This window comes from Sander lucioperca, chromosome 18 (genome assembly GCF_008315115.2).
Source record: "Sander lucioperca isolate FBNREF2018 chromosome 18, SLUC_FBN_1.2, whole genome shotgun sequence".
NCBI classification, from domain to species: Eukaryota; Metazoa; Chordata; class Actinopteri; order Perciformes; family Percidae; genus Sander; species Sander lucioperca.
The window spans coordinates 30411444-30426993 of record NC_050190.1 but is presented as its reverse complement, the minus strand read 5'-3'; the positions used below and the strand labels follow the sequence as shown (position 1 = coordinate 30426993).

Here is a 15550-nt window from a genome sequence, read left to right as displayed (position 1 = left end):
GAGAGCTTTGCTCAAGGGCACTATAACAAATGTAATTGTATAAGTACATGTAAGTAAATATTTGTATACTTTAATTAAGTTAACACGGTAATGCAGTTTATTTTGAAATCTGTTATTTTCAAATTCATTTCATTCAAGAATCAGCCAGATGTGGCGAGTGAAGAGTTATTTGGGTTACCTGTAATTAAAGAGGAGGGGCTAGTCACGTGGGAGGTCGGGCGCAGGTGGTTTCTCTGTCTGTGTGTTAGTGCGTTCAGCTCTTTGTTGTCTCTCATTGTTTTCACCTCTCCCATGACTCTGAACCCACAAAAGTGTTTTTCTTCTTCTTCATTTTTCCATCTGCATGTGGCTGTTCAGTTTCTCCCTTTATCACTCCCTCCTTCCTACTCCCTACCTGTACTGGTTCTACTGGTTACAGGAAAGAGGCCGCGAGGGAGCGATGAATGGAAATACAGATGAATGAATGAGTGAATGAATGAATTTATTGGTCGTAACCAAAGGGTAGGGTCAGAAGCTTCAGCTAATATCAGCCCCCCCCCTCTCACATTTTTAAGAGTAACAAACAAATTGTCAAGGAAAAATTGACAAGAAAGATAAAATATAGAAAAAACAAAACATATACACTTGTTAAACTAAGTTAAACATAACTTTCTACATACATGCATACATACAGTGTGTTTGCATATGCATGCATACACTTACCTATATATATATATATATATATACACATACATACATACATACATACATACATAAGGGTCAGTACTTATATACAGTACATTGCCACCATAAGGTTAATAATGTTCTAAATAATGATGATAACCATAATTATAATAGTGATGTTCATCATAGGGGTGGATAAAGCTAAAAGAAAGTGGTGTTGATGTTGCCACCCCAGCAGTGGCAACATAGAAAAACCAACCACAACTATATTCAATTCTGTTATCTGTTATCTGCTATCATAATTTCCTGCTCTGTGTGTGTGTCACCATGGTGTGGGCTGATTATACAACATGATGGATTTTTAAAAAAAACGATTAAAGCCGAACTCTGTGTGTGTGTGTGTGTGTGTGTGTGTGTGTGTGTGTGTGTCAGTGTGAGCGTAAGGAGGAGATGATAGAGAAGATCAAGCTGCTGGACATTGAGACCCAAGCTGCCATCGTCTCCCACATCCAGGAGGTCAGTAGAGCACAATGCTGGCCTATAATAGAAACATACCAGTGATAAATGTAGATCACTATTTCAAATATTTGTTGTGGAGTTTTCCCAACTTCCGTGAAATCATCACTGAACATGAATTATAAAGACTAGCAGGACAATGACAAATGCAAAACATAACATCACTTTTTCTGGGGCTTTCAACCACACCTCACAGTCTTCATCAGTGAATGGAGTTTGCTCAGTTGTGATGGAAACGGTTCAGTTGTCATTATGTGATCTAAATACGTACAGAATTGAATGATGAATGTCCTCTTTGAGCTTTTCTGGCTGTTCACTGACTCCGGTGGTAGTCTCCAGACTCCAGCAGTAATTAATTCAAAGACTATCCATTTTGTTATGAATGTGGTTTTTGGACAGCTTGCTTATTTACTTCCGTCCAGCCATATCAGGTCAGCCCTTTACTTCTGGGACTTTATCTGCTGGATGATTGTGATGATGAAGTCACGCTAGCGATGCTACCATGCTAGTAAACGCCTCCAGCCCCACGGACACTTTGAAGAGTCTGTCATTACTCGCTCTGTGGACAAGCATTGTTCAAACTCATAGAACTTTGTTGTTTTCAATTCCTGTTAAGATCCCGAGGTTTCCAAATGTTTCAAACAAATCAAGCCAAATCGAGCAGTAATGACTGTGAAAAATGTAAGTCGTTTAAAATGTTCCATTGAATCAAACGGTGCAGCTGTGAAAAGTGACATATTGTGTTTGAATATTTGTCTTTTTATTTGTGCATATAAAATAAAAAATATACAACAACAACAGATAATACACAGGTGGAATGAAACAAACCCTGAGAACTTGTTAGAGGAACCAACATACAACTGTACATGCTTGCCACCAATTTCCAAATGAACATGCATATTCTTACCAGTAAATAAAATAAAGTGCTAGAATGAGCACTGAATATGCTGTATGTGCACGGAGGAAGCCACTGTATACTATACTACTGTATACAGCCTAACTTGTGCTGTATTTTGCAACATTATATTATGTTTGTGTGTCTGTTGCAGGTGACCCATAACCAGCTGAACGTTCTTGACCTGTCCTGGCTGGAGGAAGGATCAGAGCTCGCACACGAAGAGCTAGAACCTGTGTCCCGCAACATGGCTGCGTCGCTACAGCAACTGATTGACCAGAGAGACAAAGCCAGTGAGGTAATAATAAAAAATAATGAAACAACCACTGCCAGGCTGATATTGATAACATAAGCTATACAGTAACTATATAACATATAAGATAAGACTATTTAATACACTTAAAATCTCTATAAAAAATCAAAGACCAGTCATTGTCTACTTGTTATATGTTGAATATGATCCAGTAAGTTTGGATACATAAGTTTGATTATTGTGATTAAAGTCCAATTTGTAGTGTTAAATTATGTAATACTGTTTTAAAGGATTTTCACTTGAATACATGTAGCGAAATTGGTCTGTCCATAGTATTATTTCAATGAGAAAACCAAGAATGAAATGGGAATTCAGCAAAAACTCTTCTGCCCTTCAGGTGATTGTGAATCTGACCCAGGAGAGGGACTACCTGTCCAGTCAACAGCCCCAGGAAGGGTTCAGGAACCTGGGCATGAGCAGCCCAGAGCGTGGGCAGAGTTCTGGAGGCGTGGGAGTGAATAACGGTGGACCGGCTGTGTCTGGGCTCACCAAAGAGGAGAAGCAGCATCTGTCTGTGGAGCTCGCTGATACCAAAGCCAAGCTCCGCAGATACAGACAAGAGCTGTAAGTCTTTTAAAACTTATTCCAAGAACGTAAACACAACCTATCAAATTATTTCAAGCTGCTCTAATTTTTGTTGTTGTTCACATTAGATCATATGTCATATAACATACAGTATGTCACTAATAATGTGAAAGGTCATAGTGACAACAAGCAGAAACCAATCTTTTCCATGTGGCTAAAAGCTGAACTGTGTTGATACAAGCAGCAGCTGGAACTCATTAAATATCCAACATAGCTTATTATGCTGTCTAGTTCTGATAGATCTACAATGTAATCACATAGGGGATCCATCAATTTGCAGATAAACCATACACTCCCACTTTACACACAGCAACTGGAAGTCATTCTGCAGAATATACTGTCTACTAGCTATATTAAAGACTTACAGTAAGTCTGTAAGTTTCTACATTGTCATTACTGTTAGTTAGTAGTTACTATCAGCCTATCTAGACATTACCAGGGTGTGTGGCTGATTATACAACAAGATGGATTATAAAAAAAAAGGTGTGTGTGTGTGTGTGTGTGTGTGTGTGTGTGTGTGTGTGTGTCCAGGGAGGAGAAGACAGAGCAGCTGATGGATTCAAAACATGAAGTGGAGCGACTGGATCAGGAGTTACAGCGACAGAAACAAGAGGTCAGGACCCATTTATAAGGACAATTATGAAGAAACCCAGAAGAAAATCAGTTTGGACTTCATGGTTTATCTCTAAAGGCTGTTTCATACTTCTGCGTCAACTCCACGCCGTAGCAGGGTTGCTTTGCATCGCGGTGCATTCCACCGCCATACTGCTAGGGGATGATAAGTCTGAGGTCATTTGCGAGGTGTCTGCCGGCCAGTTTATGTTATGTTAGCAAGCAAACTTTAGCACAACTGCCCACAAAGTACTGCTTGCCAGCGAAGTGCTAATTTCAAAACGTTACCGACAAATAGACACTTAAAAATACAAACGGATAACCCCGTCATTGTAACCAAAATATGTCTGAGTTTATTTGCAAAGCTTACTGTATGTCAGTGAACTAGCATGTTGCTACTCCCCACAGTAGGCTGCTTGAAACACCGACTATCAACTCACAGGACGAGTTGACCAATCACAGTCCTTGCGGTCTGCGTCGCCTCGATGCGAAGTTACACATTTTTGGAGGAAATTTTTGTCTAGCTACGGCGGAGGGCTCGGAGAGGGGTTTGCGTCGACGCAGAGGGGTTTGCGTCGACGCAGAGGGGTTTGCGTCGACGCAGAGGGGTCTGCGGAGGTATGTTGTCGATTCGACACAAAAGCATAAAACAGCCTTAAGGGTGGGGATCCACTACACAATTTGTCTTTGGATAATGACCTAAAATAGACCTATATGGACGTTTTCCTGGTTCGGACCAGGTCTGAACAGTCTTTCTGTCATATTCTGTATTATGTTCTAATTTTAATGTAATTAAAGGTAATTATTTGAACAACAAATCAAGTCAATGGAAAATCATATATGTGTGTGTGTGTGTGTGTGTGTGTGTGTGTGTGTGTGTGTGGGGTTCAGAACCAGTCGCTGTCTTGTGAGGCTCGTTCCGTCAGAGTGTACCGGGACGAGGTAGACTCACTGAGGGAAAAAGCAGCCCGGGTTGACCGACTAGAGACCGAACTGACCAGATGTAAAGAGAAACTCAATGACGTTCACTTCTACAAGACCAGAATGGAGGTACAGACACAAGCTTCACACACTACACATCCATACACCATCGTTTTCAGGTCTTCTGTCAGTAGACACTAGGAGAGACTGTGTCCTAAATTGGATCTCTGCGTGCGTGCGTGCGTGCTTGTGTGTTTCATTCATTCAGGAGCTTCGCGAGGACAACCTAACTCTCATGGAGACAAAGGTGCTGTTGGAGGAGCAGGTCTCAGCCTCCAGGGGGCGCTGTGATAAACTGCATACGTTGGAGAAAGACAACCTGTTACTTCGAGCTAAAATACACGACCTGGAAATGGTATTACACTATTCAATTATCAACAATGTCATCTATCTGCTATTTTAAAGTATTTTTTGTTGTTGTTGGCATTAACATATTTAGAAGTTCTATAAAATGATAGTTGTATTAGGCAGTCTTTCCACATTACCGTACCCAGATATCAGAACAAAGCAACTGTATGAATTATGAATGAGGGCTTACTGTTTGTGCCAAAGGTTTAGGTTAATGTATTTTTTAAACCCTTTTTTGTCCTTGCATGTCAGTACAAAATATTGCCCACCCTTATTTTAAAAAACTGTTTGTGAAAGTTAGTTAGGTTTGCTAAGTGTGTGCGTGCGTGCGTGTGTGTGTGTGTGTGTGTGTGTGTGTGTGTATTTGTTGCAGGAGAGGGACAATGAACGTCGGAGGTTGGAGGAGCTAGTGGAGGAGAACATGCTGCTGGAGATTGGACAGAAACAGAGTATGAACGAGTCCGCTCATCTAGGCTGGGAGCTGGAACAGCTGACCAAGAACAATGACACTAACACAGAGAGTAAGACACGCACTTTTTCTTTATATTCTGTCATACCCTGTTTGTGATTTGTGTGTCCACTCCAGGGAATGTTGTTCTCTTTCTCAATTTTCTTTGTCCAAACCGTATTATTCTCCGCAGCTCGTAAGTCGTTGGTCCATGAGCTGAACGAGTGTGTTTCCAGTCGAGTGTTGAAGCTGGAGAAGGAGAACCGGGAGCTTCAATCCTCTATAGAGAGACTGAAAGAGGAGAACCACCTCCTGCAGGAGCAGCAGCTCCACACCCAGGAGTTAGACAGGGAGAACCAAGGCCTCAGCAAGAAGGTAGGAGGCTTGAATATACCTGTATGTGTGTACTGTGTGTATGTCGATAGAGGGAACAGGCATAACAGATACATTTTTTTCTATTACTGTTACTCATTTGTATGTTACTAATAACTAACAGTATCTTTATCGTTTGTTAGTTGGACCGTCTCCAGGGTTTATTGGACCAGGAGAGACTGACCAATCAGGACATGGAGTCTCTGGGAGAGGAAATATTGAAGGAAAAACAGAGTCTGGAGAGAGATATGCACACTCTGAAGGCAGAGAAAGACAGACAGGTAGTTCACACACACACACACACACACACACACACACACACACACACACACACACACACACACACACACACACTCAGTGCAGACGGTCTGTCCGGCATGACATGATATATGAGGGTCTGCTCCTTCAAGGCCCGCAACATAAACATGTCAAACACACACACACACACACACACACACACACACACACACACACACACACACACACACGTAAGACATTGTTAATGTTCATTATAAGAGACCACAATGCATCCTTTTGTTCACACTGTATTCCACCCTTTGTGTCCAATCAGATCTCAGAGTTGGAGAGTGAGAAGCAGCACCTCGCTGATGCCGTGGCGTCCCTTCAGGAGCGCGCTCAGTCAAACAGCGAGGCGAGGGTCCGCGAGGTGGAAACAGAGAACTGCCTACTGCACCAGAACATCACTGACACCAGCTCCCGATTGGCCAGAGTAGAAACCCAACTCAAACTAGCCAGCGAGGAGGCAGAGAGGCTGAGAGAGAGGGCAGGGAGGTGTGAGGAGGTGGAGCGAGAGGCGGCGAGGCTGGAGAGGAGCAGAGAAGCTCTGAACAGAGAGGTAATAATAACAAGATATTTAATATACATTTTATGTATAATGTATTCTTTAAAGCTAACTGAATTGATACAAACAATACTGTATTAGAAATACGTCTCTATTTTGCTTTTAGGTGGCCTCTCTACGTGCATGCAGCGAGCGGTCAGAGGCTCTAGAGAAGCAGGTGTCCTCCCTGGAGCAGGAGGTGCACAGGTTGAAGCGGGAGGCGGAGGAGGCCCAGCGGGAACTGCAGCGACTGGGGAGGCAAGAGGCGGAGAACGGCCTGCTGTCAAAGGAGAACCTGGACCTGCGCTGCTCCCTGGAAAACATGCGCTCCTCATCCGCCCGCCTGGTCTCCCTACAGGAGGAGCATAAAGAGGCACAGAGGGAGGCACAGAATCTGCAGAGGAGGCTGGAGGAGGCCAGAGAGGAGGCACAAGGAGAAAGGAAGAGGGCAGAGAGGATCGAGCTGAACGTTGCCGCTCTGAACCAGGAGAAGCATCGCTTAGAGGCGGAAATACAAAGGAGCAAAGAGGAGAGGGAGGAGGAAGAGAGAGAGAGGCAGGAGACCCAGGCCAGAGAAGAGGAACTGAGAAGGGAAGTAGAAGAACTGAAGGAGGAGCGGAGACGGAGGGAGGAAGTTGAAGAGGAGAGGAGGAAGCTCCAATTGGACTTGGAGCAGTCAGAGAAGGGCAGGAAGCAACTGGAGAAGGAGAGCTGGAGGCTTAGAACACTGCTGGAGGGTAAAGAGACAGAGCTGGAGGAGAAAGCCCGGCGACTGGCCACAGTAGAGAAAGAGGGCGCGACTCTGAGTAAGGAAGTGGATAGGCTGAAGGAGGTGTCAGTCAAAGCCAGGGAGTTTGAGAGGGAGCACAAGGAGCTGCAGAAACAGGCAACTATTGACAAGAGGACTCTGGCCACTCTGAGAGAGGTGAGAGGAAAAAGCTTCACACAACAAGTCTGTAGAAATTATTCTTTTTGAGGCTATCAGCTCGTGTTTGTTGACTCCGGGGAGAAGAAGAAGAGTTTGGTTGTAATGTAGCATAAAGAAAGTGTTCCATGGGCGCCCGGATAGCTCAGTTGGTAGAGCGGGCGCCCATATATAGAGGTTTACACCTCGACGCAGCAGGCTTGGGTTCGACTCCGACCTGTGGCCCTTTGCTGCATGTCATTCCCCCTCTCTCTCCCCTTTCATTCCTTCAGCTGTACTGTCAATAAAAAAGGCCTAAAAATGCCCAAAAAATAATCAAAAAAAAAAGTTCCATGTGTAGTACACAAATATTTGTAAAGATAGACTTTCTTTGATCAAGAAGCCCAGTTTCACTGTATAATTCTCTGGTTTATCAGTGAAATGTATGAACTGCAGTGCAGACTAGAGTCTCTACTAACAGTGACAAACAGTCTGACTCGTATGAACGGGTCTAATGCAGGTGCTACTGCGGTAATTTCATTCATCAAACAGACCGAAATTTTGGATAGCACGTGCAACATATATTTTGCACTGTAAAGCCCTGCTATATCCAATTTTTAATACAATACCAATATTGGCCTTACATTCAGACTAACCTACAGTATGCATTTTTTTAACCCTGACGTGCATTTCATCGTCTGTATGGAAGTGTTGATGTGTATGAGTTTCATAGCTGTGTGTCGTGTATCTTTGTGTGTGCAGGACTTGGTGTCAGAGAAACTGAGTGTTCAGCAGCAGAGTGTTGAGTTAGAGAGACTCAATCAAGAACTGGAGAAGATTGGACTGAACAGAGAAAAACTACTGCAGCAAGAGCACACACTGGAGGACAGGTAGTTCTCTCTAATGCGCTGTTATTTTGGTTACTAATCAGATTGAAATTATTTCATGTGTAGAGACGAATCTCGGAAGGGCAATTGATTGACAGATTTTTTTTTTTTTTTGTACATGTCAGCAGGTACAGGCTGCTGGAGTCTCGGCTAGAGGAAACTGTCCAACAATCGATGAAGATTAAAGAGGAGAAAATCTCCTGTCTAGAGAAGAAACTACAACAAAGCAACACACTCAACACTATGTTACGTGCTGAGCTAGCCACTGTGAGGACATGCATACAAATTATTACCGGAAATCTTTCCAGATTAGGAGGCATTGTGTTGTAGTGTTACAACTTTTATTTTTTTTCCAGGGGGAAGAAAACCAAAACTCAAAGCAGCACTCAGGAAGCGACAGGGGTCAAGGGTCAGCCACTGCTGAACTGCTACGAATCAAAGATTATCTAATTGATGTTGAAAAGAATGTAAGATTTTTCTTTTTATATATAAAAACCTCACAGTATTGTCTCATATTACAGTTTCTATTTGTATTGCTTGGGTATCACATACATTTTATATTTACAACTTTTTCTGCTTTTCAGTGTTTATCCGTATGTTATGTAGCATAATTAATGTTCTTTTATGTTTAGTTTCCTATCATTCATTCCTTCATAATTCACCTTTTTCGCACAATTAATTAGTATATAAAGATAGTATCTGTACAATTATTGGAACATAATTGTCACATGAATTACTTGATGTGCCTGTTATTTACCACTTTGATGTTTTATTTTAGTAGATTAAGTTATCATCATTATCCTCTCTAGAATGCCTCCCTGCAGATGGAGAGCAGTCTATTGAAGGGGCAGCTCAAACAGCTGGAGAACCAGAACACCTCTGTTAACAACCAGATGTTGGCGCTGCAGCGACACACCACCACCCTGCAGGAGCAGAATTCAGCCTTACACACACAGACGGCAAAACTACAGGTAAACAATATCCAATTCACTCACATGGTATTTTTGTAAAACTGGTCTAATAAGAGGCAGTAACATCATTTCTACGATATTTCTCCAGATAATGTATTTTTTTGTTTTGTTCTAATGGATGGATTTCACTATGTCTTAGGTGGAGAACTCCACACTCTCTTCCCAGAGTGCATCTCTCATGGCCCAGAATGCTGTGCTGCAGGGCCAAGTCACCGCCTTGGAGTCGGAGGTAGAGTCGTGGCAGAGACAACGCGAGGAGGCGTGGCGAGGCAGGGAAAGCGTGCTCAGTGACCATGAACGCCTGCTGAGCGTTCATGAAAGGCAAGCGCACGAGTACGAGCAGCTGATCAGTCAGCACGCTGCACTGAAAGGCAAGCAGAGGGCGCTAGAGAGTGAACACAGGACGCTGCACAGCAAGTAAGTAAAAAAAATCATACCTTACTAACAGTAGAGAGCTAGAAAGTCTTTCATAATTCTTAGTTTGGAGAGCCCTGTGGACACTGTGAGGTAAACACATGACCAGAAAATTATCATTGAGGAAAATGTAGAGAACAAGCTCTTGTCATCATCTTTAAATGGAAGCAGCTTGAATCCTCTGTTTGAGTCATAGTAGTCTATATCCACGACGTTCCACTTCCAGGATTTCTCCGTTGGCAAAAGAAATTCCGCTGGATTTCACTCATTTAGACCGGCTATCCGTTACCTTGGGCTACCTTCTTTGTGTTGTAATTTTAAACTCCGGTGGATTTATGAGGACCAGTGTTGGGTGTAACGTGTTACTTACACCCAAACGTAACTACTTTTTCGGGTAAAAAGTAGTGTACTGAAAATTTGGTAACGAAACGTAGTTCCTTTTTCAATTTGGCGCAACGTTACTTTTCCCAGGGACAGATTTGACAGCGACACTGCCTTCTCAGCTGCGCGCTCACAAGCTCCACACGGGAGGCTGGTAGCAGAGTAATCATGGCAAGCGAGAAGCAGCCAAAGCTAACTTTTGAGGGCGATTTAAGCTTTGTGGCTTTTTGCTGGACGGCGCTCTGTGCCAGACTCTCCTCCACAGCGCTGTGAAGGAAGGTCACAGCGAGACTAAAGTCACTGTGACATGGCAATTAGAGGATCTTTTTCTGTAATGTGATACATTGAAGCTTAAATCAAAGGCTTGAAATTTGATTGGATAGCGAAAGAATCGTCAAAGGCAAGGCAAAACGGCAAAGAAAACCCTGTGAATGTTTATAGTATGTTTAAAAACAAATGAATTCATCGGTGCAGCGAAGAGAGCAGGGAAGAAAAAAACAGTAAAGTTGTGAGGTGGTAGAAATGTTCAGTGTAGGTTTTAGTTTGTTCATGAATAAACCCTGCGGCTCCTAAAGACCAGCGTTTGTGGCTGTGGTTCCTAATTGTCATGAGGCGAAACCTAAGTATCATTAATTACACATCAAAATGTTAAAATAACATAATTACATTGTTGAATTAATTAAAGTCTAGTCTTGTTTAAACATATATTTAGCATGTAACAGGATAAAAATAGAAGTGCAGGATTAGAACTTGGAAAATATATATATTTCATTTCACTGTGTCTTTAATAAAGGTGCTGTGCTAATACTTGTCAAAAATGTTAAAAAGGAAAGCTCTATAGTACGTAAACGGAAGCATGGAGTCACATACATATCGACACACACATACAGTGTTCTCAGTCAAGCTTAGTTTGTTGTTGGTTATTGGCCGCTTTTACACATATTGTGTTTCACAACCACCAGTGGCTGTAGGTCACAGTATTATTGATCAGTGACAGGGACATCCACCAACACATTGGAATAATATAACCACAGCCCAACCCTCCTCAACTCATAGAATTTGCTGGAGTTATTTGTTCCATTTTGTTTCCAGGGTATTTTTTTCTATTTTGTTCAAAATTGCTGTGATACTGTTAAGATAATTATTTATCAAAGAATAGACAGAAACACTGAAGTTCTTCTCAAAGTTCATTTTTACTTGCGCAAGCAAGGAGCCAGTTTACGGCACTCATTTCAAAGTACAGAAAGTGACTCACGATCAACAGCAGCAGCTTTTTTTATGAGTAAAATACAGTCATAATAGAAAAAGGCGATGTTTTCTCTTATCTCTGGTCAGGCAGGGCATCTCCTCCTCCTCAGGAGCATTCTGTGTTTTTCCCAAGGTTAGGAAGTGCCTCCCACGGTTATCTCGTGAGAGCGCCAGCAATGTTTTGGCTGTTGTTATGCAAACAGTTTAATATTAATAGAAACAAGAAGAGTACCATCGTTTTTTCTAACAAATATCAAACCAAGGATGTCCCAATCAAGTGTTTTTGTCCGTCTGCAGGTATTGTATTTTACTGCAGCAGAAGGAGAAATGGGAGGAGCAGGAGGGGCATGGTCGGAAAGAGAAGGAGGAACTAAACCATGAGATCCAAAAGAATCGGCTACTACAGCAAGAGAATCTACAGCTAAAAACAGAAGTGGACAGGTACAATATTTATACACACTGTAAGATATTGACAAAAAAGATAGTTTGTTGTCCATAGTTTTGCTGTGAAAAATGATAAACTGACTGTGCCAGAGAATGCAGACATCTTTTACATAATGTCAAAACTATTACTTCTTCCTATTCAATTCTGGCCACATCTCCATATCTAACATTGCACCTTTTGGGAGCCTGGGAGCACAGTCAGCTACAATTTTTTTTAAAACTACCTGAGTTGATCACTTGACTTTCCTCATATTGGTATTCTTTCTCTTCTATCTCCCCGTTTAGAATAACAGAGAGCCAATCACAGCAATCAGAGCAATGTGAGGCGTTGCAGCAGCGCATGAATGAACTCAAAAGCTCATTAAGCTCTTCCCAGCTGGAAGAGAGTCGATGGATGACGCGATACGATTCGCTAATGGAGCAACACCAGGGCCTGGATCTAACCATGACCAAACTAGACAACCACTGTGAGGTAAACTGGGCCATTTTATTTGACCATGAGGCAGTGGGGACAAATAAGTGGCAAATATTTCTTGTAGCACAGCAGTGTTTGACTCTAAATCACTTCAGCTTTCCCGTTGGAGAACGAGTCTGGATCACGCGTCTCTTTGTTACTTTCCTGACCTGACTCCTACGTGTGTCTTTAGCTGTTGAGTCGACTGAAAGGGAACCTGGAAGAGGAGAACCACCACCTCCTGAGTCAGATCAACCTGCTGAGTCAGCAGAACCACACTCTGCTTGAGAGGAGCATGGAGAGCAAAGAGCTGTATCACCAGGAACAGAAACTATACATGTAACGGCACACAACACCTGTAACACCTGCGACACAACCAACACTTTACTTGTGTACCATTAGGGCTGTCAACGAATATTCTACATTTGAATATATATTCGAAATGTAAAAACAAAAAAGACATTTGAAAATGAAAATTGATATTCGATTGTGGTAAGAAAAGAATAAAAGCAGCACTACCGCGGGCCTGGGCCGGCACTCCCTAAACTACTCTGAACATTTAGCTCCCTGGTACAAAGTCTGTGTAATGTCCAGTTGATCCCAGTCGGTTGTCTGGAGAATTCCCATCGATCGAGTTGGCGTGTTGATGATGTTTCTATCACGCTGCTGGCGTGAAACCGGAAGAAAACAACCAAGCGTGGAGAAAAAGGCTTGTTTACACAAAGACGCCAACTTTAATGTCTAACTGGAAAGACAACAAGATTCTGTAATTCCTAATCCAGCCCGAGGCTTCGAGCTCCTGCACACTGCCTGCGTGGCGTGAGCGTGTCTGCCTGGAAACGCTTTTATTCTTTGAAATTATAGAGAACAAGTAAATATTTTTTCCCCAGCTATATACTGACTATGTTTACATGCATGAACAAAAATAGTGTGATGGTAAAACAAATCTGCAATTCATCAAATGATATTTTCTCCAAAGTTTCACAACAGATCTTCTGAGAAATTTGAGTTAGTATGTGTTCTGGATATCACAATATCTCGATATATGATTTCATCACGATATGATTTCCATTGAAAGACAATAAATTATCATATTGAATTATTGCCCAGCCCATACTAAAGTATACCAAGGCGATGCCGATGAATAACAAATTGCAATGTGTTTCTTTCCCTCTGTGTCTTTCTTCATCTAGTGATAAGCTGAACGCTCTTCGTCGTCAGAAAGAGAAACTAGAAGAAAAGATCATGGACCAGTACAAGTTCTATGACCCCACACCTAAAAAGTAATACTTTTATCAGCACTATTAGTTTTCTTTTTATAGAGGATATGGAATAGCTGTGTGTAGTTTTGCCAACTTTCTGCTAGGTTTCCACAGTATCAGCCCAATATAACTGGTTAATGTGTGTGTGTCTTGTCAGGAGGAGTCAGTGGTCTGGAGCCAAGGCTTTTGCCAAACTGATCAAACCCCGAAAGGAGAGCAGCAGCAGGGAGAGAGGGGCCGACCGTGACAAGGAAGGAAGCAAAGATAGAGAACGAGCAAAGAGCGCCCCGGACATCCCGCTGCCTTCCCCACCTCCCCTCCTCCCTCCTGAGACCCCACCACCACTTCCCCAGCGCACGGCGAGTGACACGCAGGATAGCGGCCATGCCCACAGTAACCATAACAACCACACCGCCAGCACCAGCCTGGGACCCCAGAGTCCAGCGCTCACGCCCATCAGCCGAGGTAAAAACTCTCACACACTCACCGACATACACATCCAAAAATAATAGAATAATAATAATAATACATTTATTTTTTATAGCGCATTTCTAAACACTCAAAGACGCTTTACAGTTTTGGTTACATACAGTGGATACAACAAACAGACAAGGTACATAGCATACCTGCAAACTAGTCGCTTTTCGGTGAAAATTGCCGTTTTGAATGGGAAAATGTCATCCACGTGAATCGTGTAGATCCGAAGAGTTTTTATTTGGGGTGGGGGGTGGGGGAGGTGCTAATACGGCACCGGTGCCTTAATGACCGTTCTCTACTGGACCGAATAGCAACGTGGATTTCGGTGCCTTATTTAGGTGGCACTTAAATGCCTACGCTTCTCTCTGACGCTCCGAAAACAGACATTAGAGGGAACTGAAACATCGCCGCACGGGACGCTAGTTAACACTACACCTGACAGCAGCTAACGTTAGCCTACCGTTAGCTAGCAGCTGGAGTAAACACGGTTAAAATGCTGAAAAAGGTGACACACACACACACACATATATATATTAGGGCTGTCAATCGATTAAAAAATGTAATCTAATTAATTACATACTCTGTGATTAATTAATCGAAATTAATCGCATACATAATTAACGGTGCCTGAACCGATACTTTTTAATAAAGTAAAAAAAGAAAAGGAAAAAAAAAGGGTACTAAACAACAGTCGGTGACATTAAAGAACGGCTTGTTTATTGCTAAGGCCATATGGTCAAAATTAAATGATTTAATAATAATGTATAACAATAACAGTAACTTATTTCACTAGTAAATTGCTGTTGAACGACAAAAACAACCACCAGATGGGAAATGGACATTTACAATAACTTCAAATGCACCACGAGCCTGTAGTTTACCAGTTTCATTGAACGCACCGTCTGTGTTGTTTTTCCGACGGCAGCTGCAGATTGTTACATACCGTGTTGAATCCTCTACAGTAAAACACAGTCAAACTTTACACCGTTCAGCGTTAGCTGTCAGCATTTTAACTGTGTTTAATCCAGCTACTAGCTAGCGGTAGGCTAACGTTAGCTGCTGTCGAGTATAGTGTTAACTAGCTAGCGGTAGGCTAACGTTAGCTGCTGTCGAGTATAGTGTTAACTAGCGTCACATGCAGTGGTGTTTGTGTTGCCTGTATCGTCTTCAGAGCACCAGAGAGAAGAGCAGACATATCAGTGGCACCAGATTTCGGTAGCCAGGGTTGGCAGGAAGAAGATTTTTACAAGTAAATGTTCCAGTTAATGATCCAGGCAGCACATTCTCGTCTCCCTCCTTCATTTTACAGTCCAATGGTGGCTAGAACGGCTCCGGGTCAAACGTCAATATGGAATAGATTAATCTGCGTTATTTTTTTTTTTTTTTTAACGCGTTATTTTTTTCTCAGATTAATTAATCGAAAAATTAACGCGTTATTTTGACAGCCCTAATATATATATATATATATATATATGTATATATATATATATGTATATGTGTCACCTTTTTCAGCTCTTCTGAGTTTGCAGGTATG

At 42.3% G+C, this 15550-nt stretch overlaps 1 protein-coding gene across 5 annotated transcripts in view; it reads left to right on the top strand.

Moving 5' to 3' along the window:
• Positions 1-15550, top strand: part of ccdc88c (coiled-coil domain containing 88C) — a 47614-nt gene that overhangs the window by 19752 nt on the left and 12312 nt on the right. For 4 of the 5 annotated variants that reach the window (XM_031321383.2, XM_035994818.1, XM_031321382.2 and 1 more), the window contains exons 6-26: positions 1096-1179; positions 2229-2372; positions 2725-2951; positions 3504-3585; positions 4476-4634; positions 4774-4920; positions 5287-5434; positions 5555-5736; positions 5877-6014; positions 6305-6589; positions 6702-7499; positions 8241-8368; positions 8491-8632; positions 8722-8832; positions 9175-9336; positions 9476-9753; positions 11677-11820; positions 12109-12295; positions 12471-12616; positions 13471-13560; positions 13697-14004. In XM_031321383.2, coding sequence (XP_031177243.1) covers positions 1096-1179; positions 2229-2372; positions 2725-2951; positions 3504-3585; positions 4476-4634; positions 4774-4920; positions 5287-5434; positions 5555-5736; positions 5877-6014; positions 6305-6589; positions 6702-7499; positions 8241-8368; positions 8491-8632; positions 8722-8832; positions 9175-9336; positions 9476-9753; positions 11677-11820; positions 12109-12295; positions 12471-12616; positions 13471-13560; positions 13697-14004 — 4090 coding nt within the window. The remainder of the gene's footprint in view (positions 1-1095; positions 1180-2228; positions 2373-2724; positions 2952-3503; positions 3586-4475; positions 4635-4773; positions 4921-5286; positions 5435-5554; positions 5737-5876; positions 6015-6304; positions 6590-6701; positions 7500-8240; positions 8369-8490; positions 8633-8721; positions 8833-9174; positions 9337-9475; positions 9754-11676; positions 11821-12108; positions 12296-12470; positions 12617-13470; positions 13561-13696; positions 14005-15550) is intronic. The other variant, XM_035994817.1, reaches the window with a different exon arrangement.